Genomic DNA, 22,034 nt, shown 5'->3' on the forward strand with positions numbered 1-22,034 from the left:
TCTGGCCAGAGTGGTCTTCTTCCTCCGTTCCAAGCTTTTATTGTTCTCGCTTTCGGGCTTTGGTTACTACTTTAGTGGCCGATTGCATGCTCGCGGCAATTGGCCTATCAGGATAACGGGTGACCGTTGGTGGTGGACTTGCAGTGAGAACTATTATCGACTAACCGGGTGTCCGTATGAGTAGTGTGAAAACGCTGGCAAACTATGCAGGTGGTTTTTTTCGAACTGAGTCGGTCTGTTCCATGACGAGCTAATGTTTTTTTGTCCAGGGTTCCCGGATACGCAGAAGGCATAGCGTGACTCCATCTAAGGAACTTGCTGGATGCCGTTCCGTACTCTACCTCATTCAGGTGGCTTGGGAAGAACCGGGCGTCGGAAAAGAGCGACATGGACCCTGAACGGAGGACCCTCCTCTCATCCAATTGATGTCATTGTTCGTTTCCCTTTGGACATTGGATCCATAACTACGGAGTGCTGTCGTCCTTTTGCGGTAAGAGAAGGACGGCAGTCGAACCTGAATGGGTGCACATCCTTCCCTAAACAGCGACCGAGGCCCATAATGGTGTGCTTGGCATCTCGGCTCTGGGTGAACAACACTGGACCGAATGGCGATGGCTGGATGATGATCAGGGGGAGGGAAGTGCTTGCATTGGAGTTTACGTAGTAAACCGCCCATCTGGGATGCAATTACGATTTGGGCTGGGCAGTGAAAGACTGACGAATGGTTTGCAGTAAACCAGTTGGAAATCCTGGGGAGAGCTGAACTCAATGGCACAGGACAGCTGGATGTATCATGCATTCCATGCACAGAGATTGTTGACAGAGTGTCAGGGTCCATCAAATGGGTGTGTAGGTGACAGCTGCCAAGGCTGGCGTTCAAGCTTAATTGTCCGGCAATGTTTTTTAGCGAAGTTGGTCATGCTTGCGAAACGACCACAATGTCGATCCCTCTCTCCTTCCTTTCCCTGCCGTGCGCACGGTAGGAAGAAACGTTTGTGTGAAATAAATTGTATCTACGGAGTAGACTGACTACTCAGGTGTTCACGATGGCGCCAGCCCGGTCAATCCAGGATGGATGAGGGGGACGGCGACACGATTGCTGATGGATGCCTGCGATTGGGTCGGATGATGTCGCAAACATTTTACTTTTCTGCGCCCACTTGCAGTTTGACTGGGGTTTACCCCTCCGCGGATACGCAGCTTGAACAATCCATCAATAACAAGCTGCCGAGTGACGAGGGGAGAAAGTATCAAGTACGACGTACGCGCGTCCGGACGGGCTGGTCAAGGCGGACGTAACTTATGAGATTGCAAAATTTCCACTGAAACGTGGGTAGTTGGACCAGCTGACGGGCAGTAACAGAACCACTTTCAACCAGAGGAACCACCAGGTACAGGCCGAGAGTCTGGAGGCAATCCGCTCAGCCCATGTCCACTCATGAGGCTCAACCACACGGCCACACTTTGCCACTCTCCAAAAACTCGTGGAGCGGTTTTTCAGTTGGTGGTGGCACTATACATAGAACAAAAACCAGAGGACGTTGGTCCCAAGAGTTGGATGGGATTCGTCTGTTAATCCCCAGTACGTGGCAATGGAAAGGCAGCTGAAAAACAAGACCAACAGGATCACAGAAGACTCCGCTGTCCGAATCTGAGGGTTTCTATCCGACACAAAGTAGATGCGTCGAGGTAAACCCTGCCGACCGGTGGATGTGTTAAGGCAAGCCCAGCCCAGCAGTAGAGTAGCGGACTGTTAGTCTATCGGCCTACTACGTAGTGCTGGAGAGCGAAGGTACCTTGTTGTGGTCAGTCTTCCACTACCAATCTGAATGGTCCGCACGTTGGTGGCCATGACGAGCCTAGTTTCACTTCGGCGGACACCACTGGGCTGAATCAGGGTATGAGCTGATACTATACCCGATACACCGTGACTACGGGGGAAGAGGGAGAGCGAAAGTCAAGAATAGGAGAATGGATGGTTGGATGGAGAAGGGGGAGGGAAGGACACGCGGCCCGTGGGGCCACCGGCCCAGCGAGCCCCTAAAGGGTCTTTCCTCACTGGCTGAAACGGCGGGCAACCGCGCAGATCGAAGTTTCCATCTTTTTTAGCTGCACCAACCAGCCGATTGGTTTCTCTGTAAGGCGTTCTGACATTCGACAGGGTATTACACCCTGTTTGTGAAGTTGGAATATGAATGAATGGACGGATTAATGTCTCAGGCGCCGGACATGGATATGAATGCGCATGCGGATCTGGAGGTGTGAAAATGGGTGTGGTGGGCACATTCGCTGTCTGCATTAAAACTTTGTGTCCGGAAAGAAGAAAGAGCGGGATGATAAGAATAGCAGTCCGCCCGAGGTGGTCCACCCGCTGGAACATTCCGAGAATGTATGGAGGATTGATGCTGGAGTCCAGAAGCAGCCAGAGACCAGCTGTCATTTTATCCGTACCACCACAAACATCATGAAAAAGAATAAGAAAGGGAAAAAGAAATACAGTCTTTCGTATGACCAGTAGTGTTCAATTTAAGATAGACGAGCAGCGGTGATCACTGCCTTGAACATTCCATCATGAAGGCTACCAGGTCTCTCTAGTAACCAACCTAGTAGAACGGGATTGCCTCAAAATGGTTAACGCAAGCTTAGAAGCATAACATTTACAAATACCAAGAGGGAGTCAGTAAGGCAGAAAAGCCGGAGAATAATGAGCCTGAATAGGATTACCGGTGATGTTCTATTTCTGTAGACCATGTTGATTTCTCCGGGAGGCGCTTGATTGATCAGTTGACTCTGCTGTAGGGACTTCTGCGCATCCATGTGGTACTTGGAGGATCTGGACGGAGATACGCATCCACGCATGTACTGTACATCGAAGAGGGGAGGGAGGGGGAAAACCAAAGCCTGGGGAAATGCATTGACTTCTTGAGATCTGTCAACTAATATGATTCGATGTATCGGGGCATTCCCTGGATCTACTACTGTCACAGAAATGATATCCTGAGACGCGGAGGCATCATGCTATGCCATTGATGATGGATTGTTTCGTGGAGGTCGAGATGGAGACGAAGACGACGACGACGACGACTGTCAACGCGTCGAGGAATGAACGTCCGCCGTTTCCGTATCACAAGTTCGCAAGGGTCCGAAATCCGAGATTGAAAATTACCCGCCACCGGCCGGGTGGAGCAGTGAAGATCCGCCCATCGACATTCTTCCTTCAGTCAGGGATCGGCATCAGAAAATAGGTGGGTGGTGGGCAGTGCCGTATTCAGGAAACTCACACAAATCTCGTCCAGAGGCAGGAACAGCTATGATTCTTGAAGCGCAAAGAAAGAGCGTAAGAGGTGGCAGGAAAGGAGGGTGTGTGTGTAAACAAAGCAGGATACTGTAAAGAAAAGAGAAAGAACAAAAAAGAAAGAATACAAAAGACTGAAATGGAAAGGAACAGTAAATAACTTGGCATACAGCGGGAGGCGTCAACAGGCCGAGCATAAGAACACTAAGCATCATCGTGGTGTAAATTCTGTAAATTCCTCGTTCGGAAGTCGAAGACATTGAATGAGCATTATTATGATTATTATTTTTTTTTTATTTCAAGATAAAAATAATCATCTATCGCCCTCCTCGATCCGGACCAGCTGGTGTTTTTTTCACCTCATCTGATGCTCTCTCTCTTGCTTTCTCTTTTACCTTCCTCTCGTTCTCTCTGCCGTGCAACACTTGGCTGCTGCTTGTCTTAGAAAAAGGAAAAGGAAGCAAAATAACTTCTCTGCAACTTGAAGAGACCCCTTCCGTCGTTTAATCTGCCCGGCAAGAAACCAACAGCAAGAATCAGCCAGACCAGAGACGGGCTGAGCTTAATATTTGCAGATTAAATTACCCAGTGGAGGAGCTTTGGCCCCAGCCCAACCCGTGGTCCAGCATTCGGCATTCCCACTTGGGATCGCTCCCAGTCGCCTGTCTCTCCTGTCTTCCGCCCTCATCTTCTTCCTCTACTTCTCGAACTCTTCTCCCCCCTCCGTTACCTTCTTCCCCTTTTCCCTTTCCTCTCGCGACATCCTCAACCCCTCGACGCTCAGCGCTCGTCTCCCTCCTCTTGTTCTCTCTTCTTTGAGCCCTCGACGCACCGTCTGGTCGCGATTTCGTCGGCCTGTTCTCTTTGGGTTTTTTTTTCTATTCTCCTCGCTACTACTTGTTTCCTGCGGCTTTCTGCCCCCATAAATCTTCCGGGGCTTCTCACCCCTTTCCGTGACCGTGTCGCAGGTCTCGACGCTGCCAGCCTTTCGTTGACAGTCTACCAGGCAATAGAAAAATTCTCCTGCTCAGGATCAGTTTTCTATCAGCCAATTCCACTCTTTATACCATATTTCCATACGTGACGACTTGCGAGAACGGTTCCAGTGACGACAACCATTCGTTTCCGGTTGACGTGCTTTTGAGACGAGAGAAAAATAAAATTTAATCAACTCGTCACCGACTTCTACAATCTCACATGTTCAAGAATACTCATAATAATACCGCCAAAATGCCGATGTTCCGTATGAAGACGGTTTTCCCTCTGATCGCCCTTTTCTCGATTGGGTTCTTTTTCTGGTGCGTCGAGCGCTTCGACCAGGCTGCCCTTCTGCGTTTTAAGCATCCAGCCGATCGCGTCGCTGGTTCAACCCCGCAAATCCAGTTGCAACCGACACCCCCATCCAAGGCCTGCGACGTGGACCCTGGTCTTCAGGCTCCTCTGCCCTTCAGCGAATGGCTTCCTCGCAAGAACTACACCCGTGCCTACTTCCGTCCTCACCATGTGAGCCCCAAGACCGAGTTCAACTCGCTTGAGGATATCGAAGTCCCGGTGCTCCCTCCGATGACCATCATGGAGCGCGGTATGGTCGTGTCGCCCGAGAACGAGGAACCCCTGCCTTGCCCTCCGATCATCGACGTCAACGTTGCTGCTGATAACGATGTGGACGAGACTGATAAGCTCCTGTTCGGTCTGGCTACTACTGCCGACCGTCTGGACCGACTGCTTCCTTCCCTGCTGTACTCCTATGGAAACACCAAGGCTGGCTTGATTGTGCTTGTTCCGGAATCGGACGACGACATTCCCAAGCAGGAGGCCTACTTCCGCAACCGTGGCTTGGATTTGACCCTGATCCAGTCTCCTTTGGACTTCACTGCTCGTTACTTCGGCCTGGTCCAGGCATTCGCTGAGACCATCAGGACCAAGCGCCCTCAGACTCAGTGGGTTAGCTTCATCGATGATGACACTTTCTTCCTGTCCTTGCCGACCATCGCTGAGGAGCTGAAGCTCTTCGATGTGAACAAGAAGCATTACATTGGTGCCCTGTCTGAGGCTAGCTGGCAGGTGGATACTTTCGGCCACATTGCTTTCGGTGGTGCTGGTGTTTTCGTTTCCAAGCCCCTCCTCGATGTTCTGGAGGAATACTACGATGAGTGCCAGTCGTGGGGTGAGCAGCCTGGTGACCAGAAGCTCGGCCAGTGCATCCAGAGATACGGAGAGACCCCTCTTACCCTCTGGCCCTCTCTGTACCAAATGGACATGAAGGGTGAGGTTGACGGTGTCTACGAGTCTGGCCGCAAGATCGAGTCTCTGCACCACTGGAACAGCTGGTACACCAAGGATGTTGTTAAGATGACCACTGTGGCTGCCGCTGCCGGTCGCCGCTCGGTTCTGCGCCGCTGGGTCTTTGACCAGGAAGAGATCGTCAACAACGCTACTGGTCGCTCCACCCGTACTTTTTGGGTGTTCACCAACGGATACTCGCTCGTCAAGTACACTTACGATGAGAACACACCCGATGATGCGATCAACTTTGACCACACTGAGAAGACCTGGGAGGAGGACCCCCGTGGTTACGAGGCCCGCCTGGGACCCCTCCGCAACCGGGATCAGGAAGGTGTCACAAAGGATCGTTGGTTGTTGCGTGATGCTTTCGTGGTTGGCGACAATGTGCACCAGTGGTATGTGCGTGAAGAAGACGAAGGCCACAGTGTGATCGAGATCGTGTGGCTCGGCCCCAAGGGTGGTGGCGGTGCCGGCGTCCGGGACTTTGGAGTCCGGAAGCAACATCACTAAAGTCCTTGGTCATGCAACTCAATGAGAGACCAGACGACCGATACTGAGGCTGGCCCTTGGGATCTGTGAAGCTTTTCGATTCTTGCACATTCTTCATTCCTTTTTCTTTACACTTTACCAATTCCTTTTCTTCCTATTATTCTTCTAAACTTGATCTTACTCTATATTTTCCTACGACACCACAACACTAGAGAAACAATCATGCCAATCTACACGGCGACAAGGAAAACAAGAAAAGTGAAGGTGGTGCGGGAATGTATCTCTTTCGGTCACCGAATCCTTCGGCCTCCCTGTTTTTGATCGATCATTTGCCTGGCGTTGTATTGGCGGAGTCAAGAATGGCGCAGTCCAAGATCGGAACTGGTGGTTTTCAGCGAAGAGCATACCTCGTTTGAGTCTCCCTTGATTGACCTGGCTACGAGCTTGTGGGATGGAATAAATCATATTCCCGCCCGGGGCCCATTGCTCACGACCCGACATATCCCATTCCCTTATTTCTCCCATTTTCTCATTTTTTTTGCTGGCTTCCTGTCGAGGGCTGCTTTCTTGCATCAATTTTTTGTAAAAATAGAATTTTGCCGGCCGAGCCGCGGTCGCTTGCTTGCTTTTGGAGATTAGCGCATTCGTCGTTATGGCAGAATATCACGAGTTCAAAGTCTTAGATTAGGGGGAAGATTATCTGTTATTGATTAGCAATAGACACGCACGCATGCTGCGGAATAATATGACTGGATTCACTGGAGAAATGTGTTCGTAATGGGTGGTTCGATTGATTGCGTAGGTCAGTTTGATGCTTGTTTCATGTAGAGTCAGTCAGTCACCACCAGCCTGGCAGGCAGACAGCTTTTTACTCGGCAGTAGCACACTGCCAAGGAGTAGCAATAATAACCTCTTCGGCAAAAGTACGAGCCCACCAGCTCAAACTATCCATAGTTAGATAAATGGAGAAGCGTGAGTGGGAATAGCTTGAAAGTACCAACCCACCCACCAGACAGAAAGCCAGACAGAGACAAACAATCATCCATGATGATCGTACATACATGCATACGACCTTGTGTAGCATCTCATCGTACCGTCTAGGCCAAGCCAAGTACTACCTACGTACGTAGGTTTTCGCAAAGCATGTGTTCTACGCAGCAGTTCTTTTTTCTAAATTGTAGTAACTTGAATAACCCCCCCCCCCCCCCCCCCCCCTCCCCAAATCGGATCATTTCCTACTGACTCGCTCGCTCACTCTCTCGCTCATTATGTGGCTGGCTGGCTGGATGGGATAGATGGGATGGACATCTGATGGGGGTGTTGGTAGTGTAGGTGATGATAGTAGATAGGTATATTTGGCGACTGATCCAGCTGTGTAGGTAGTCGTGAAAGAGAAGGCACGGGCAATGGGTTTATAGTACGTAAATGAAGAAATATGATGATGGAATCAAAGTAAGATAGATATATTGAGTCTCTTGCGTATAGCACACATGGGACGTAGTTGATAATACTTAAACAATGACTCAACGCAAGACATAAAACGTCAGCATCAGCAAGATGATTAGAAATACAAAGAGCTGGAAACCTGGGTAGTTAGTACTTTATTCATTTCCATTTACTTCTCATGCACATCGAATAATAGCATTGTGTGTGTGTGTGTGTCTCGTATTCCTCATTGTTATCACTATGAGGTTACATCCATCCATCCATCCACACATCACACCCATCACATCCATAACGTTTCTACCCAATCGAGTTCGAAAGATGCTAAATCCTCGCAGGGCTGAGAATGAACTCACACCACCTTACCCTGTAAGGGACAGTTCTGACGTCGGTCTCTTGGTTTTATGATTCAGGGAGTTTGAAGTTACATCTGGGCGGCCTGAAACTTAATCCGGTTGGGTTGACTTTTTACTACTAGTAGGCCTATCATGTAGGATATTTGGAAGTTTGCTGGAGAAGGATGATGATGATGGTGATGGATATTAGATTTCGGGGGCCATGTGATGGGAAGGTAAAGCTACTTTAACCGGTTTCGGGTACTGTTTGGAGTTGGAGAATCAAGGTGTAGGTTGCTGTTTCATAGGTCAGGTTACTCTTGGGAGTATTTCGTCGAGTGATTGTGTGTGTATGGATGCTTATGGATGATAGCATTGTGGAGTAGATCAGTGGTAGGTAGGGGATGAAGAAGCCATATGTGGGTGAGATTTATGTTGATCATGACGATGGATGGAGTGAATTTTTTTCTTCTTCTCTTGCTTGCATGACCTTTATGTAGCAGGGAAGGTTATCTGGGATGGATGGTGCTAAAGTTCGACTTAGTACCCTGGAGTAATGTGCTGGGAGCTGAAAATGCTAAGCTTTGATTGCTTAGAGTTCAGCATGGTCCTTTCTCTCGCTCTGGGCGAGAGGAAAAAATCCAAGAGGATAATGACACGAGGGATAAAAGCCTCGTGGCGAACTTAGGGTGTGTGAGAAGGTAATGAAGAAAATGAAGCAAAAGAGATGATATGAAACAGGTCGGAGTGATGACTGATCAGTGATTGATATTAATTGATGCAGCCGGTGCAGAACATTATCAGTTACCGGGCGGGTCTCTATTGGTTTTGGAGGGGAATAATTGGGGTCGTCCTTGCTGATGGGGGGATGCCAATGATGGGGGAAGGAAATCCCAGCTGAGTTGAACATTTGTATTAATCAGTTCTAGTCACCTGTTTGCCATCTTACTATATATAGTTAAGAATTTCCAGGGTTGGGCATGTCTGTGCTGAAGGATGAGGCTGTTAAGAGTTTCTGGTCTTAGCAGTGACAGTGTGAAAGTAAATGCCGAAACCCTATGAGTTAAATTAGGTTGTCAGCGTTGAATTCAAAAGAGGAAACTCTCTTCGTGTGTAAGTGAAATGTACGTGACGAATTACTGAGTTTGGATCGAGTCGAGTCTTTTCTTCAGGCGCCACCGGGTTTGCTGAGGGATGCATCCGTCCGTGAGTTAGTACTTTTATGGCGGGAAGGATGATGGTGAACACTAGTTACATGCATACGAGATGGATGGATGGATGGATGGATGGATTGATCAATCAATCAATCAATCAAGCAATCAGTCAAGTCAATGAATTGATTCAATAGTACGCGCATATTTATGCTTACTCGCTGCCCTGAAAGTACGGAAAGGTACAGTGAGTGAGTGAGTGAGAGAGAGAAAGAGAGAGAGAGAGAGAAAGAGAGAGAGAGAGAGAGAGAGAGAGAGAGAGAGAGAGAGAGTGTGTGTGTGTGTGTGTGTTAAACAGTGAGTGAGTTGGTAATCATCTACACCATCTACTAAATGCACTACGCGTCTCTCCCCTTGGCCAGTTCTCACTAAAAAGTTAAGTAGATAGACTAAAGAATAGCTTCGATACTACCAAATACGCCCCAGCTGCTGTTTGGCTTGGGGGCCAATTACTACCGTAGTAGTAGACCGGCAGGGCACACGGGATGGACATGGAATGTTCGCCGCCATGCCCACATCCTAGTTAGTCAGTGAGTACATCATCCAACAACCATGACCCGGTTTGATCTGGTCCGAGTAAGATTATTGGATCGATTTTAGGGGAAGGCGAATCACTTTGTGGGAGAGACAAGACCAGTAGAGTCAGTCGTTCACAAACCACCTAGATGAATGAATGAATGACTGCGTGATGGAGGGTCAACTAAGCTTTTCCCCATTCGCTCTTGAAGGAAACGGAAAGTGACCCTTTGAGGGGGGAGGGGGGGTTTCCGTAATATTACGCGGTATGGGTGGGGAATGTGAGTTGGCCGCCGTATCGAATCCCCAATGCCTCACTGCGGCTAGGCCAATAGTGGCTCGGGCCAAGCCTGAGTCTTTCCCCACCGTCGGGTCTGGACAAAGGTTGTATTGTGACGGAAAGATTGGTCGACCAGGGTGAGGAGTAAAGTGAGAGGGAAAGTGAGCAGAGAGTGAGAGTAGAATAATATTATATGAGGTAAGATATGACAGTCAAAAAGAAAGGAGAACTACATAGCCCTACCCCCATATGAAGCAATATTAAAAGTACAAGAAACGGCAGAAAAGAAGCTGGAAAAGGAGGTATGCTGAGAACTTGGTGAGGAAAAAAAAGGGAAAGCTTAAAAGAGGGAAAACCAAAATAATACCACACGGGGTGTAAGGTATGGTCACGGCCACGTGACAGACCGCCTGCCTGGTCTGCAGCGGCACTTTGCCTTCTTCGAACTTCCTCCTCCCCGTTTCTCTTTCCTTCTCGTCCTGAACCCAAACCCTGCGAAGCAAACGCGTTACTCGATTTGGTCATTCTCCCTCCCCCTCAAAAGCATCATTCCTCTTTGGGCATTCGTCTTCACGTCCCCCAGACTTCTTCCTTTCCTCTCTTATACCATTCTCGTCACTCATACTTCTCTTTTTCTCTCCATTTTAATCTCACCCTAGTCTCGTCATGGCCGACATCACTGCCGTCGGTGAGGAGAACCCTTCTCCTACTCAGGACGACCTGCAGCAGGCCGCCGGTAACGGCGCCGCTGACAACCGCGGCACCAAGCGCTCTCGCATGAGCGCCGACGACGACGACGATGATGATGACAAGCCCGGTCGCGAGCGCAGAAAGATTGAGATCAAATTCATTCAGGATAAGTCGCGTCGCCACATCACCTTCTCCAAGCGGAAGGCGGGTATCATGAAGAAGGTGCGTGCTGTCGCGTCTCTACAGCCTCATTTCTCCCCTACGTTATCGCCGTCAATTATGTCGCCAACTTCAGTCCTTTCTTGATGCGTCTTTTCACCTCGTTGTCAAGCTTGTTTTACACGTTCTTTGCGTGGAACTATTGCCGTCGGACCGGTGCTGACGCCTCAATGCGGTCGCAAAACAGGCCTACGAACTCTCTGTTCTCACAGGTACTCAAGTACTCCTGCTGGTCGTTTCCGAGACCGGTCTCGTCTATACTTTCACCACTCCGAAGCTTCAACCGCTGGTGACCAAGGCTGAGGGCAAGAACCTCATTCAGGTGAGTGCTGTGCCACTGCTTTTTCTCGTTCACTTGAGGTCGAACTTAACGCGACTGACTCTCTTTTTCTCGGTCAGGCCTGTCTGAATGCACCTGACCCCACTACCAACGAGAATGGCGTTGATGCACCTGAGGTGCCGGCTGAGACGCCAGAGGATGTTAGTCACAGCAATGTCAACCCCCAACAGTCGAATATCCCCCGTCCCGCCGGTATGCACCCCGGCTACATGACGAACGAACAACAGCAGCAGATGGCCTACTACCAGGGCCTTCAGCAGCAACAGCAGGCAGGAGGACAGTATCCTGGCATGCCTGTGGGTAACCGGATGCCCCCCCAGCACCAGCCCACGGCGTAAGCGGTGGCTATGTGTCTTCATGCCCCGCGTTTTCAAGCACCTGAGGGGCCCAGGCAGTTGTTCGCATCCTTGTCAACTCCAGCGCGTGCAGCTTTCTCCTCTACGGCCTTCCTTTGATACCCAACGATTTGTTTCCAGACATAATTCATACTATTAAAACCGGTCTACAGTGTTGTACCGCCGCGCAACGCAGAACGAAGAACCGAGATATTACCTTATAGTAATCTGTGTATAGCCTGACTCGTTGGTATTGCAGTTTACACACACACCTGAGTCGATAGCCTCGGTGTTCGCAAGATGCCTCGTGCTATTTGTCATGTTTCACCGAAGACCCTCCCTATAAAAGCCAAAAATAGCCAATGAGAAAAAAAGGGAAGAACAAAAAAAAAAGAAAAAAGAAAAAAGGAAAATGAAGGCCAGGCTGCGCGACTGAATCTTGAAGGATGCAAGAGACTTTGATCTGGGCTCACCAGGCTATTAATTGTTTTTCTTCGTTCCTCACATCTCCTAATCCTTTTCCTAGACGACGGTGAAAGTGGCGGTGTTTCTGGTGCTTTTACCCTACTCTTTTTTTGTTTCCTTTCTTTCTCTATTCTTACTGGCGAAGTGGTTATCTGTTTTGTCTTTCATAAATTGTTGTTTTCGTCTTGCGTTGACTAATTGACCTCCCTTGATTTCCACATGTGATTTATGCCCCCTTGCGCCAGGCTCGTCACTTGCGCTTTTCCCTCCCCCTTCGACAATGATCCTTGGCTTGCGGGCAAGTTTGAATGACGGCTCCGGAAGCAAGAAGGGGGAGAGGGGGGCGGGAGTCACGAGATAAGTTGGACGCAGAAATGGGGGGTGTTATTTGATTGAGTAACTTGATATGATGTTGGATGGATAACCTTCATCGGGTAAGAAGTATGTCATGTATGGTATGGAGAAAACCGGAACTATTATTATTTGTCCTTCTGCTGCTACTCCTATGTGACCCTTTGCTCAATAGATAACTACATACCATGCCAGTAGTCAGCAGCAAGTCGTAGATCATCACTCTGCCCCTCACCCACTGGACCTTATCTATGGGTACATATATGCACATCGTCATCTACCAACCCAATACTAGGGTAGATGGTATAAAAGCAGGGCCACCATCCCCTAACTATCTAACTTTAACCAGTAAGAACACCTTGATAGAACCCAAGCTGATAGTAGGTAGTAGAATCTCCCAAAGATAACTTAATATTGAGTGAAATGAACTGATGAAATATATGGAATAATACAAATGGAAGTATGAATATAGTAGTATGCCAGCTCATCTCATCCTGTAGGCAGATCTCGTAACCTGGTATATGTTTATCCAGCCCCCTCCCCTCCCCTTCCCTATCTATCTACCCACCTGTATCTATATCTAGCTGGTTATCCCGTGACATGGCGATCCAATTCTGTTATGATGTAAGGACTAGGTATGTGGGAAAAAAAATGAATAATGCAGGAAAAGTAGTTTTGGGAAGAAGAAGAAGAAGGAATGAATGAGATTTAAGTTTGTAGTTTGTCCTGGACTATGTATGTATTGTAATTCTTATTTTATTTGGGGACAGGGGTTTTATCATGTTTTCGTTTTAGTTTCTAGGTAACTAAACATGAAGTGAAGTGAATAAGGAGCGATGCTATGTAATAAGGTATTAAAGGGAATAGGATTATTGGTTGGGGTGCGTGTATAAAAGATAGATAATGTTGGTATGGTAGTTATTGTACATTGATTGAAAGTAATCAAGAAGAGGGGTAGGTTATCATTGATGTGTATTTATGGTGTGGGTCTAGTGGATATAATCAAAAGAGTCTGGGGTAAAATGGGATTGTGGGATGAAATGGCGGTGCAAAAAGAGACGGAATGTAAAATCTAATCTCATTCTGTACGTCCATCGGGACTGGCTTCGAGGTCGGGGCCCGGACTGGATGAGCTCTGTCGTCTTCCTCGCTTGGTTCCGGTCCATTGGGTGAGGTATTGAAGACCGCTTCTCCAGGCTCCGCGGAGGGTGCTCCTCGGACCTGCGAGGAGATTCGAGTACCCGGTTGGTAATTCCGCGTCGGTGAGGGATTCGCGGCGACGATGCCCTGATACTAGGTTGTCTGAGCGGTCGTCCTGGGTGCCGTAGCCGGTTGTGTAGGGTTGGGGCTTCGCAAGGAGTCCGCGGTTCTCTGGAGCAGGTGCTGATGTTCGTCGTTGCCTGCTGCGATGCCCCTGATGTGCGGCTTGGGAGGATCTGCGCGGGTTCCAGGTATTTTGGTTGACTGAAAGGGTGCTGGAGCGGCGAGGTCCACGCCGGAAACTGCTTCTCATTCTGCTTCTTGATTGGGCCGATGGTGGATCTCCAAATGTGCGACTGCGCCTGGAGGAACGCATCATGGCTGCGGCATAGTCAAAGTCAGAGTCGTCCAACTCTGCCCAGATGGAAGCTGGATCGAGATCTGCCGTGGAGTCCTGTGGACTCAAGGAAGACTGAGGTGGAGGCAGACTGGGTGTCCTCTTGTGAATACTTCGCCGAGGGAATTGAGCACTGCGTAAGAGGGGCTCACGCTCCAAGTCCTCGTGGCCGTCTCTTCCCAGGCTAAGGGGTGAGGTTTCGTGCTCCTCGACAACAGCCATTCCAGGTCCCAGGCCAGTCTGAGACGGTCCGACAACAGTCACAGCCGCATGGCTGTCTATGACCTCTAAGCGCCACGACAAGCAAAGGACACCTCCAAGTAAGACAATTGTTCCAAGCGATATCAGCCCAGCATGGAAGCCCGCCAGCTGGGACATTTGTCGGAAGTATATTAATCCATCTATGATGGCGATAATGTTATAGATGCAGAAGACAAATGGGTATAAGACACTGGTGCTGCATAGCTTCAGGCCCCGATGTAGATAAAATAGTTGTGAGAGAGCAAGACCGATCATGGCGAGAAGAATGACCCAAGACTGCCAGCGATCGAATTGATTGACGCGATCCACGACCGTCCGAACAAGGAGCTCCACGGCTGATTTGGCGAGCAGAAGAGAATGCGCCGATAGGATTCCACTGATCATGCCATAGCATAGACCGCGGATCAGTCGAACACGTCCGTGGGAAATTTGCAGGTGCGGCCTATATGCACCGCGGGTGTTGGGGTATTTAGAACGAGATGGAGAAGCTAGGAATTTCAGCAGGCGGGAGCCGAGATAGATGACCAGCACCAATACGGCCGTCCCTGCCATCCAAAGTATAAAATTTCGACGCTGCAGTAGCTCCAAAAGCTGATCGAGAGTATGCGCTGGCTCCCCGACGGCGCCAAAAACCGCTATCAGGAGCGCGCCGATGCAGACCAAGACTGTGCCGATGAGCGAGTATCTGGTGAAGGCTTCACCCAGGATCAAAGTAGCAAAGATGGTATTGAAAACAAGCCCGGACTGGTACAACAGATAATTAGCGGTGCCCGGGAAATTCACTAGCTGATCTAGGGAAGTCACTGACTGCTTGAAGGGTTGAAAGCACCGGAAGCGGGAGAGTAGTTATCTGGATGGTGCTGCCGACGATGTTCGCAATGACGAACATCAGCATCCCCAACTACATGGGAATCAGCAAAACCGGGTTATAGCGGAAGCACTGTATAGGGAGGAGCATGAGCTGACCTGCCATCTCCGACGTTTATAAGGTGGTCGACGTATATCGTACGGGTGTTTCTCGTCCTCGAGGATATGCGACTTGCGTTGGAGGGTTAGCCCGATGGCCTGGAGACTGGTCGAGATCAACCCGACAACCACCCCAACCTAGAAACGCTTTCCAGTTAGCACAGAAGCTCGATACCAATGAGACGAGAACACCGGAGGGGAAGAACAAACCGCGACACTCCCCTGGGGCGATAGGTCACCAAGATTCCCCATCTCGGATATCCTCGTGCATTGGTCGCTGAGCCGGGGGACAAAGACCAGAGACACGCATTAGACAGGATACGACAGGACTAGTAAGACCGACTCCATTGTCCAAAGACGACGTAGAAACCAAGAGAGAGAAAAAGAGAGGACCAGATCGAACCGAATGGCTGTGGGGGAAGAAGCAGCAGCAGTAAGTAGTAGTAACTAGAGGGGGAAAGCGGGAGAGCAAGTGAGTTCCTGAGCGGCCGCCAAGTTGCGTTGCGAATCGATCAGCAGATCCGCCCAAGTGCAACGTTTCCCTCCGCTGCTTGTTCTCCCTGTATTATCTCCCCCACCCCAGTCACTCACCCTCCCCTCTCTATACATTCCTGCCGGTCCAGGTGAGTAATAATAGTCCCCGACTTGTTCTATTTCCAATAATATACCGGTCGCGATCCATGACCGTTGACTATTTCCACCCCCTTGAATCTAGCGCAGTAGCAGGCTGACGTTGATTGACCGCCCCCCAAAGGCACCTCCGCATCGGGAAGCTCAAACTGACGTTGTCTCTCTTCCATAACCCCCCCACACATATCGATACCCTTCGCTCTCCCCTCTACATCTTCCCGATCTATACATCTACTCTATCATCATCATGTCGCAAAGCCATGCGTTGTCCGATGACCAGGTATGTCGCCCGATCCTCGACCAGGGACCATGCATGTGCCCGCTCCCGAGCTGAGCTCATAATCGTTATCTCCAACCCAGGTTGCGGGCGAGCTCCGCAAGATGACGGCCTTCATCCGGCAGGAAGCGCTGGAGAAGGCCCGTGAAATCCAGCTCAAAGCCGACGAAGAGTTCGCTATCGAGAAGTCTAAGCTCGTCCGTCAGGAGACTGCCGCCATCGACACTCAGTATGAGAAGAAGTTCAAGCAAGCTTCCATGTCCCAGCAGATCACTCGCTCTACTCTCGCCAACCGCACCCGTCTCCGTGTTCTCTCGTCTCGCCAGGAACTTCTTGATGATCTGTTCCAGCAGGCTCGTGATCAGATCTCCGGTATCGCAGCTAAGGATGCGGAGAAGTATGAGGCTGTGCTGAAGGGCTTGGTTCTCGAGGGCTTGTACGCTCTCAATGAAGACAAGGTGTCGATTCGGGCGAGGAAGCAGGATACCGATGCTGTCAAGAAGGCTATCGAAGAGGCCGCGAAGGAATTCAAGGAGACCGTCGGCAAGGAAACGTCTGTGGAGCTGGACGAGGAGGAGCCGCTGCCTGAGGGATCGTGAGTCCCCTTTCCCCTTTCTTGATCTCCCAAGTCTGCACCCTATATGATCTAACCTTCTCAACTATAGTGCTGGTGGTGTCGTCATCATTGGTGGTCAGGGCAAGATCGAGATCAACAACACGTTCGAAGAGCGGCTGCGCCTGCTCGAAATCGACGCCCTCCCCGCCGTCCGCGAGACACTGTTCGGCAAGAACACCAACCGGAGGTTCTATGACTAGACCAATTATATGTGTCTCTTGCCAAGCGAATTTACAATACCTGAACCTGTTTCGTCGTTGCAGCCTGTATCTATGTACTCCGGTTCTTTTTTCAGGAGAGCACCATAGCCTTGTATAAAGTTCTTCAATTCTTCCTATCAGGAATTCAACAGAGTTCATCCCAGAACGTCGGTTTGCTTTGGATATTTCGAGCATTTCGCGGAGGAAAGATGGTACCGCATACTCTTAGTAATTGCCGCAGGAGTAACATAGGAGATATATGTATATATTGCTGCATAGCACAGAGTTGTTGAAGCCCGAGACTTTCGTGCATGTTTCACTATATCTATAGTATGACGAGCAACCCAATGTGGTTCAACTATATCGCGCAACAAATTCCCAACAATGGCCCCCAGGACAATAGCGTTAGGATTCACAGGACTAATCAATAAGGTATCCCGAACAAAATAAGAAACAAAACAAATGAACAACAATCAAGCCTGACGCCACATATCATCATTTGTCGACTCCAACCCTGAGTCTAGCCATCTACCACCCTCGACCTTTTATTGTTATCATTGAATGTTTATAACAAGCACCTGGACCGGCCAGTGTGCACGCTAATGCCAACATCAACGCGTTTGAGTGCATATACCCCGACGAACCATCGTTATAATGAAACATCAGCGTAGTCCATTCTTCTTGACGAGAGAGCAAAATTATTAAAAGGGTCTACCACTGGAAGCAGGTGTTGTATCTCGGCGGTGGACGACAAATCAGGATGCTGTATCATGTGGCCGCAATGGCAGCTCATCGCTGCCTTTCGGAGGCTTGAAGAATGATTTGAACACGCCTTTGTTCTCTCTTCGCTCCTCAGGAACCCCGAGGATTGATTTTTTGGGACGTGGCTTTGACCTGACGGAATATACGACTCGATAATGTAGAGCCTCGATGGCTTCCTTAGCCAACGTTCGTTTCAAGTGGGAGGCACCCGAGTCCTCAATGGAAGTGAAGATGATTTTGAGCCGATCAGAAAGAGCATCAACGTCAGCGTTGAATTTTATCTCCGCTTCTTTATCTGGAAACTCCACTTCATATTGTCCAGAATCGATGGCAATGTTAAGAAGAATGGCGACAGCCCCAAGTTCTCCGTAATCGTACTCATGCTGCCCCTTCCCTTTGTACCACTTCACATCGAACCGCTGTTGATTGAGGATGCTGGTTATACGCTTCAAATTGATGAGCTTTTCTGGCGGCTCAATCAGTGGTGAAGCATCATTCAACAAGAAGGACACCGCGAGGCGGCACCGGATGAGTGCGAGCCAGTCTGAGGTTGGAAGTATATGCCTAACCAGGCGACTCTGTGACATCGCATCTTTGACTGTATCGAATACGGTCGTGCAAACACGATGCACCTAGTTGTGTTAGCGAGGTTTGGAAAATCTGACAGAAATTTGACCATACCATGTCATCGGCTGTATCGTCAGGGGCACTCTCTAGCATGGTGACGATGGTCCTCTCTAGTTCAGAACAGACCAGAAAATTGCTGGTCAATGAGACATCGAGAGTGAGACGGAATAGTAGATTCAGTGCGCGCTCTCGAGTATCCTCTGCAAGCCTAATGCAAAGATTAGTTTGTGTACGTATAACCACATTTTCGAACACATACAGGTCTGCAGCCCCACTGAGCAACTCAAGGACAGAGACCAGCATTCCCTCACGTAGGGAGTTGCTCTTCACATTATGTTCTGCATATTACCGTCAATGGATGCTTGTGCTGAGGCTAATGCGATGACGTACTGTTGATGTGCGCGTCTGGAACAATCTTTTCAGAAGTCGCCAATGCTTGGGAGGTTGCTCCCAACTGTTGAAAACTTTGATCGATATCGGCCGGTTTTATGAGAGACTTGACCCGCTCAGGGTTCGCATTCTAAGCAAGATCAGCAAACTACGCCACGATTCACCCCGACTTGTTATAGTCACTGACTTTAAAGGCTCTACAAAGCGCTTGCCTGATGCTGTCTTGCGTCTCTGAAGGTACTGAGGGAACGTAAGCAATGAGAATAGGCTGACGAAAACCCACACGAACCAGCTTTGAAGATCCACGAGATGACCTCGTCTGGCAAATATGACCGCGATAGAGCAAAATCGATAATGCCTGAATGGAGTGCCCGCTCCCTTGAAAGCCTCTCTGTCTAACGAATCAGTCACGAGACTACTATCAACAGCATGTACCGTATACTGACCTCGTAGTCGGAACATATAACCGTCCTTATCTATGCAGTCTTTGGGAAAGTCAACCGCTGGGGGTAATTCGCTTTTATAGTCAAAAAAGTGCCATGACTTGTCTAGGTCAAGAGCCTCTGTTCTTCGAACAGCGTCTAGAAGACGTCGCAGCCCCATTTCATCGTCTTGATCACCCAGAGCCGATGCGAGTGTATTCTCATTTAGCTGTGTGGTCGGTATAGTAGAATTGTTTTTCACATCATCCTGCTTGCCGTTCTTTCGCACATCTTCCTTCTCAAGAGCAGCTTTCAACTTCGCAATACCAGCCTCAGTTTCATTATCATCAACTGCTTGGACGACAAGCGAGTCTAGCGTGTTGCTGTACTTTGGGACCTTAGTTGGAAAGCGAGACCGATTGCCTGACTTTGCGCTGTTCACGCTGCCGTTCCGCAAGGTCATTGCTGAATTAGACGTATCATTCTCTCTATCATCCTTGCTTACAAAACCAGGAGGCTTAACAATTCTCGCAAGAAGATCATCCGGAGACTCAAACGAGCTTAATGAATCTGTATCCTCGCCATCGGAGCTGATAACAACCTCTTTTCCGTTCTTCATAACACGTTGCGATGAATTGAAACTTGTTCCTGGGGATGGATCCTTAGCTGCAGATTCTGTGCTGAGGAAGCTGTGGTGAGGCAGAGCTTCATTCTCGCCATCCTTTATGGATTGGGATAAAGATAGTTCTAGCTGGGTGTCTGGCTCCGCTGATGAAGAAGAGGGGCCATTTGAATGGCGAGATTGCGGGGACGAGTGAGATGGCTGATCGAGATCATTGCCGCGGTCACTGGTCTGAGCGCCTGGGTTCACTGCTGCAAAAGCCGGACGATTAAAGAAACTGGTAATGCGTCGCATGCCGGACACTTTGGTGAAGGGGATATATTATGCTGCAGAGTATGACCCGCATGCTTTGTTCGGTAGATCTCCGCACTTAGCCTCTGTTGGACACGCTGGGCGCGTGCTACAGGGCGCGTGGTCACATGACCATGACTCAGCATTGTCTATTCATTTCCCAAAACGGGTACAGGAAATGGACTGGTATCGACTATTGATTTTGAATACCTGGGCAGTCAGTAATACTGCTAGTAGTAGTTTAGCCGACTTGCCAAAGACAGTTGTTCTCTGTCACTGCTAATTCGATCTATTTTTCTTCCAGATTGTGATGTACCGCGCCGATTCACCAGTGGTGCGTCAGCTTCTCCATGCGCCATGACCGTTAATGTAGGGGTAGTCCAATACTCCGATGATTATGCGTCCTTGATTCCATTCCATCGATCCTCGATCCTTTTCTGGTGAACCGAACACTGTATTCTCGCGTGCCCTACATTACTTACCCTTTGCTCTGGGGAAGCCTCCCTGAAAATCCGCTTGATTGTCGACCTCCTTGTGATTTTTGCTGTTCAGACCCCAAGCTAACTATGTTCACTATCTGCGACTCACTGGGGCCAAAAAGGGTACAGCTCTTTTACAAGGCTCTGCTGACTTCCTAGCCTTCGATAGTTACACGGCTGGCTCAACCTGCCAATAGTCTGTACATCACTACTCACAGTAGACAGAATAGAATTTTTGTTTTTTTCTTTCGCAGGATCGTATTTGGGCGCGGTCCAGGGATGGAAAAGTGGTGCAGATCTATCTCTAAAGTACTTTGTAGTCCCCACACCGGTTCAAGGTTGATCTGACCATCTGACGCCAATCTGTCATATCTCTGCTTTGGGGGCTGGGAGATGCCCACCAGAGTGAAGTTCTCTGTACATGGCAGGACTTAGATAGTTGGCCTCCTTGTTTACTCAATCAGCCTTTTCCTTTCTTCCGGTGGTGCCATGCGGATGTGGATGCAGCTGCAGGCTGCGGTCGGTCTTGTTTGGAAGCCGCCGGGTTCGAAATTGGCAAAGGGGTAGGTAAAATCGCCTAATGAAACATTTTGCAGGCATATATTTTCGAGATCCGTTTTTATATAAATGGGAAAATATGCTCAAAGCACAGTCATTTGTCGATGGAAATATTGCGGCCCCCCACGGCTAAGGGTAGAGACTGTAACGCGAAATCGCAAGTTCGTGAGGTATTTAAAAATTGGGAGAATCATGGTAAATTAGCCGAGTTTTGGGGGTACGTAACGGGACTGCCTACTCAGCCTCCCGCCCAGGGTGGACATCGAGATTTGTTTGTGCTAATGGAATTGGGTGTATAATTTTGAAACATAAAACTGAAGGACACATCTTTTGAATGTCCACAGCAATAAAAAAAATAAAGCGTTTCATGCTCATATGGCCAAACATACCTCCACGCTCATTGTTAGATGATCGGTTATAGGATCTGGCTTACTGAAACAGTCACAGAGTGATCTTCTTCTAGCCCCCATAAACAGTAAAGGTTAGTATGAACTACGCGCAATAGGTATGGGACCGCGCCAAACCGCATCAGGAAGACTGGTCTCCCCACTAACAGAAGCAGCCAAGACTGGAAAAGGAGTAGAATATGCATGAAGCATGACTGGGCAAAAGGGGAACGAGAATGTCAGGTACCCGTGCCTGGGGAACAATAGACATGAGTGTATTGAAGACGGATGCTTTTAGATCCGGGATCCTGAAGCGCACTGGTGCTAGTAGACCCTGCACAGTCCATGTGCAATTCTACAATGCAAGACTAGGAGGACCGTTGGCTCAATATATGTAGTTAGCACGGATTTCTGTGGTACCTCCGAACCTCCGCGCTCCGTAGGTGGACCTATCCATGGATGCCACCAGCATGTGCCGTCCCGGACGGCTGTTAGCCTGTTTCAGGCTCCGTATCCCGACCCAGACTCCCAAGCACCCCCAAGGTACGGAGTACGGGAGGAAGGGGAAGCCTACCATCTAACGCGACAGCTTCCGTTCCATGAAGGGTCGTTGAGTGGTCCGGCCTGAACATATCTATACGCTGTTGTCTTGCCTATCCATGCATGTTACATCCTGGCGGTCCAATTCCTCCCTT

General features: G+C 49.2%; 8 protein-coding genes across 8 annotated transcripts; 5 read left to right on the top strand and 3 right to left on the bottom strand.

The window, feature by feature from the left end:
- Positions 1-295: 295 nt before the first annotated feature.
- BO83DRAFT_249234 (uncharacterized protein) lies at positions 296-955 on the bottom strand. The gene has a single exon (XM_025527025.1). The coding sequence runs from the start codon at positions 836-838 to the stop codon at positions 347-349; it is 492 nt and encodes a 163-aa protein (XP_025389431.1). The 5' UTR covers positions 839-955; the 3' UTR covers positions 296-346.
- Positions 956-1,406: 451 nt separating this feature from the next.
- BO83DRAFT_377610 (uncharacterized protein) lies at positions 1,407-1,916 on the top strand. The gene has a single exon (XM_025531035.1). It carries the CDS (start codon positions 1,429-1,431, stop codon positions 1,606-1,608), a length of 180 nt encoding a protein of 59 aa, XP_025389432.1. The 5' UTR covers positions 1,407-1,428; the 3' UTR covers positions 1,609-1,916.
- Positions 1,917-2,740: 824 nt separating this feature from the next.
- On the top strand, positions 2,741-3,445 carry BO83DRAFT_377611 (uncharacterized protein). The gene is made up of 2 exons (XM_025531036.1): positions 2,741-3,211; positions 3,282-3,445. The coding sequence occupies exons 1-2, from the start codon at positions 3,033-3,035 to the stop codon at positions 3,319-3,321; spliced, it is 219 nt and encodes a 72-aa protein (XP_025389433.1). The 5' UTR covers positions 2,741-3,032; the 3' UTR covers positions 3,322-3,445.
- A 632-nt stretch (positions 3,446-4,077) lies between these two features.
- gfsA (glycosyltransferase family 31 protein) lies at positions 4,078-6,243 on the top strand. The gene has a single exon (XM_025527026.1). It carries the CDS (start codon positions 4,493-4,495, stop codon positions 6,089-6,091), a length of 1,599 nt encoding a protein of 532 aa, XP_025389434.1. The 5' UTR covers positions 4,078-4,492; the 3' UTR covers positions 6,092-6,243.
- A 4,278-nt stretch (positions 6,244-10,521) lies between these two features.
- Positions 10,522-11,442, top strand: BO83DRAFT_310544 (MADS-box domain-containing protein; the record flags this gene model as incomplete). The annotated part of the gene is made up of 3 exons (XM_025527440.1): positions 10,522-10,767; positions 10,952-11,086; positions 11,164-11,442. 3 exons carry the CDS (start codon positions 10,522-10,524, stop codon positions 11,440-11,442), a joined length of 660 nt encoding a protein of 219 aa, XP_025389435.1.
- A 1,615-nt stretch (positions 11,443-13,057) lies between these two features.
- Positions 13,058-15,520, bottom strand: BO83DRAFT_377615 (DUF803 domain protein). The gene is made up of 4 exons (XM_025531037.1): positions 15,290-15,520; positions 15,080-15,217; positions 14,922-15,014; positions 13,058-14,857 (listed from the first exon to the last, which is right to left on the bottom strand). Exons 1-4 carry the CDS (start codon positions 15,329-15,331, stop codon positions 13,334-13,336), a joined length of 1,797 nt encoding a protein of 598 aa, XP_025389436.1. The 5' UTR covers positions 15,332-15,520; the 3' UTR covers positions 13,058-13,333.
- A 109-nt stretch (positions 15,521-15,629) lies between these two features.
- BO83DRAFT_377616 (H(+)-transporting V1 sector ATPase subunit E) lies at positions 15,630-17,150 on the top strand. The gene is made up of 4 exons (XM_025531038.1): positions 15,630-15,702; positions 15,834-15,989; positions 16,070-16,581; positions 16,652-17,150. Exons 2-4 carry the CDS (start codon positions 15,957-15,959, stop codon positions 16,800-16,802), a joined length of 696 nt encoding a protein of 231 aa, XP_025389437.1. The 5' UTR covers positions 15,630-15,702; positions 15,834-15,956; the 3' UTR covers positions 16,803-17,150.
- BO83DRAFT_249337 (uncharacterized protein) lies at positions 17,134-20,239 on the bottom strand. Its single transcript, XM_025527027.1, has 7 exons — positions 19,028-20,239; positions 18,871-18,972; positions 18,769-18,821; positions 18,582-18,711; positions 18,451-18,529; positions 18,246-18,399; positions 17,134-18,196 (listed from the first exon to the last, which is right to left on the bottom strand). The coding sequence occupies exons 1-7, from the start codon at positions 19,917-19,919 to the stop codon at positions 17,558-17,560; spliced, it is 2,049 nt and encodes a 682-aa protein (XP_025389438.1). The 5' UTR covers positions 19,920-20,239; the 3' UTR covers positions 17,134-17,557.
- Between the last annotated feature and the right edge of the window lie 1,795 nt (positions 20,240-22,034).

Source organism: Aspergillus eucalypticola (genome assembly GCF_003184535.1).
Source record: "Aspergillus eucalypticola CBS 122712 chromosome Unknown BO83scaffold_9, whole genome shotgun sequence".
NCBI lineage: Eukaryota > Fungi > Ascomycota > Eurotiomycetes > Eurotiales > Aspergillaceae > Aspergillus > Aspergillus eucalypticola.

Coding starts and splice junctions, on each gene's coding strand:
- BO83DRAFT_249337 (XM_025527027.1), bottom strand. CDS start 19,919: ATGCGACGCATTACCAGTTTCTTTAATCGTCCGGCTTTTGCAGCAGTG. Junction 18,712..18,768: donor CGCTTTGTAGAGCCTTTAAA/GTCAGTGACTAT, acceptor GATCTTGCTTAG/AATGCGAACCCTGAGCGGGT. Junction 18,400..18,450: donor CTCAGTGGGGCTGCAGACCT/GTATGTGTTCGA, acceptor TCTTTGCATTAG/GCTTGCAGAGGATACTCGAG.
- BO83DRAFT_377616 (XM_025531038.1), top strand. CDS start 15,957: ATGTCGCAAAGCCATGCGTTGTCCGATGACCAG. Junction 15,990..16,069: donor ATGCGTTGTCCGATGACCAG/GTATGTCGCCCG, acceptor TCTCCAACCCAG/GTTGCGGGCGAGCTCCGCAA. Junction 16,582..16,651: donor GAGCCGCTGCCTGAGGGATC/GTGAGTCCCCTT, acceptor TCTCAACTATAG/TGCTGGTGGTGTCGTCATCA.
- BO83DRAFT_377610 (XM_025531035.1), top strand. CDS start 1,429: ATGTCCACTCATGAGGCTCAACCACACGGCCACACTTTGCCACTCTCC.
- BO83DRAFT_249234 (XM_025527025.1), bottom strand. CDS start 838: ATGGACCCTGACACTCTGTCAACAATCTCTGTGCATGGAATGCATGAT.
- BO83DRAFT_377611 (XM_025531036.1), top strand. CDS start 3,033: ATGGATTGTTTCGTGGAGGTCGAGATGGAGACGAAGACGACGACGACG. Junction 3,212..3,281: donor AAGATCCGCCCATCGACATT/CTTCCTTCAGTC, acceptor CAGGAAACTCAC/ACAAATCTCGTCCAGAGGCA.
- BO83DRAFT_377615 (XM_025531037.1), bottom strand. CDS start 15,331: ATGGGGAATCTTGGTGACCTATCGCCCCAGGGGAGTGTCGCG. Junction 15,218..15,289: donor CGCCCCAGGGGAGTGTCGCG/GTTTGTTCTTCC, acceptor AAGCGTTTCTAG/GTTGGGGTGGTTGTCGGGTT. Junction 14,858..14,921: donor TGCTTTCAACCCTTCAAGCA/GTCAGTGACTTC, acceptor CTGTTGTACCAG/TCCGGGCTTGTTTTCAATAC.
- gfsA (XM_025527026.1), top strand. CDS start 4,493: ATGTTCAAGAATACTCATAATAATACCGCCAAAATGCCGATGTTCCGT.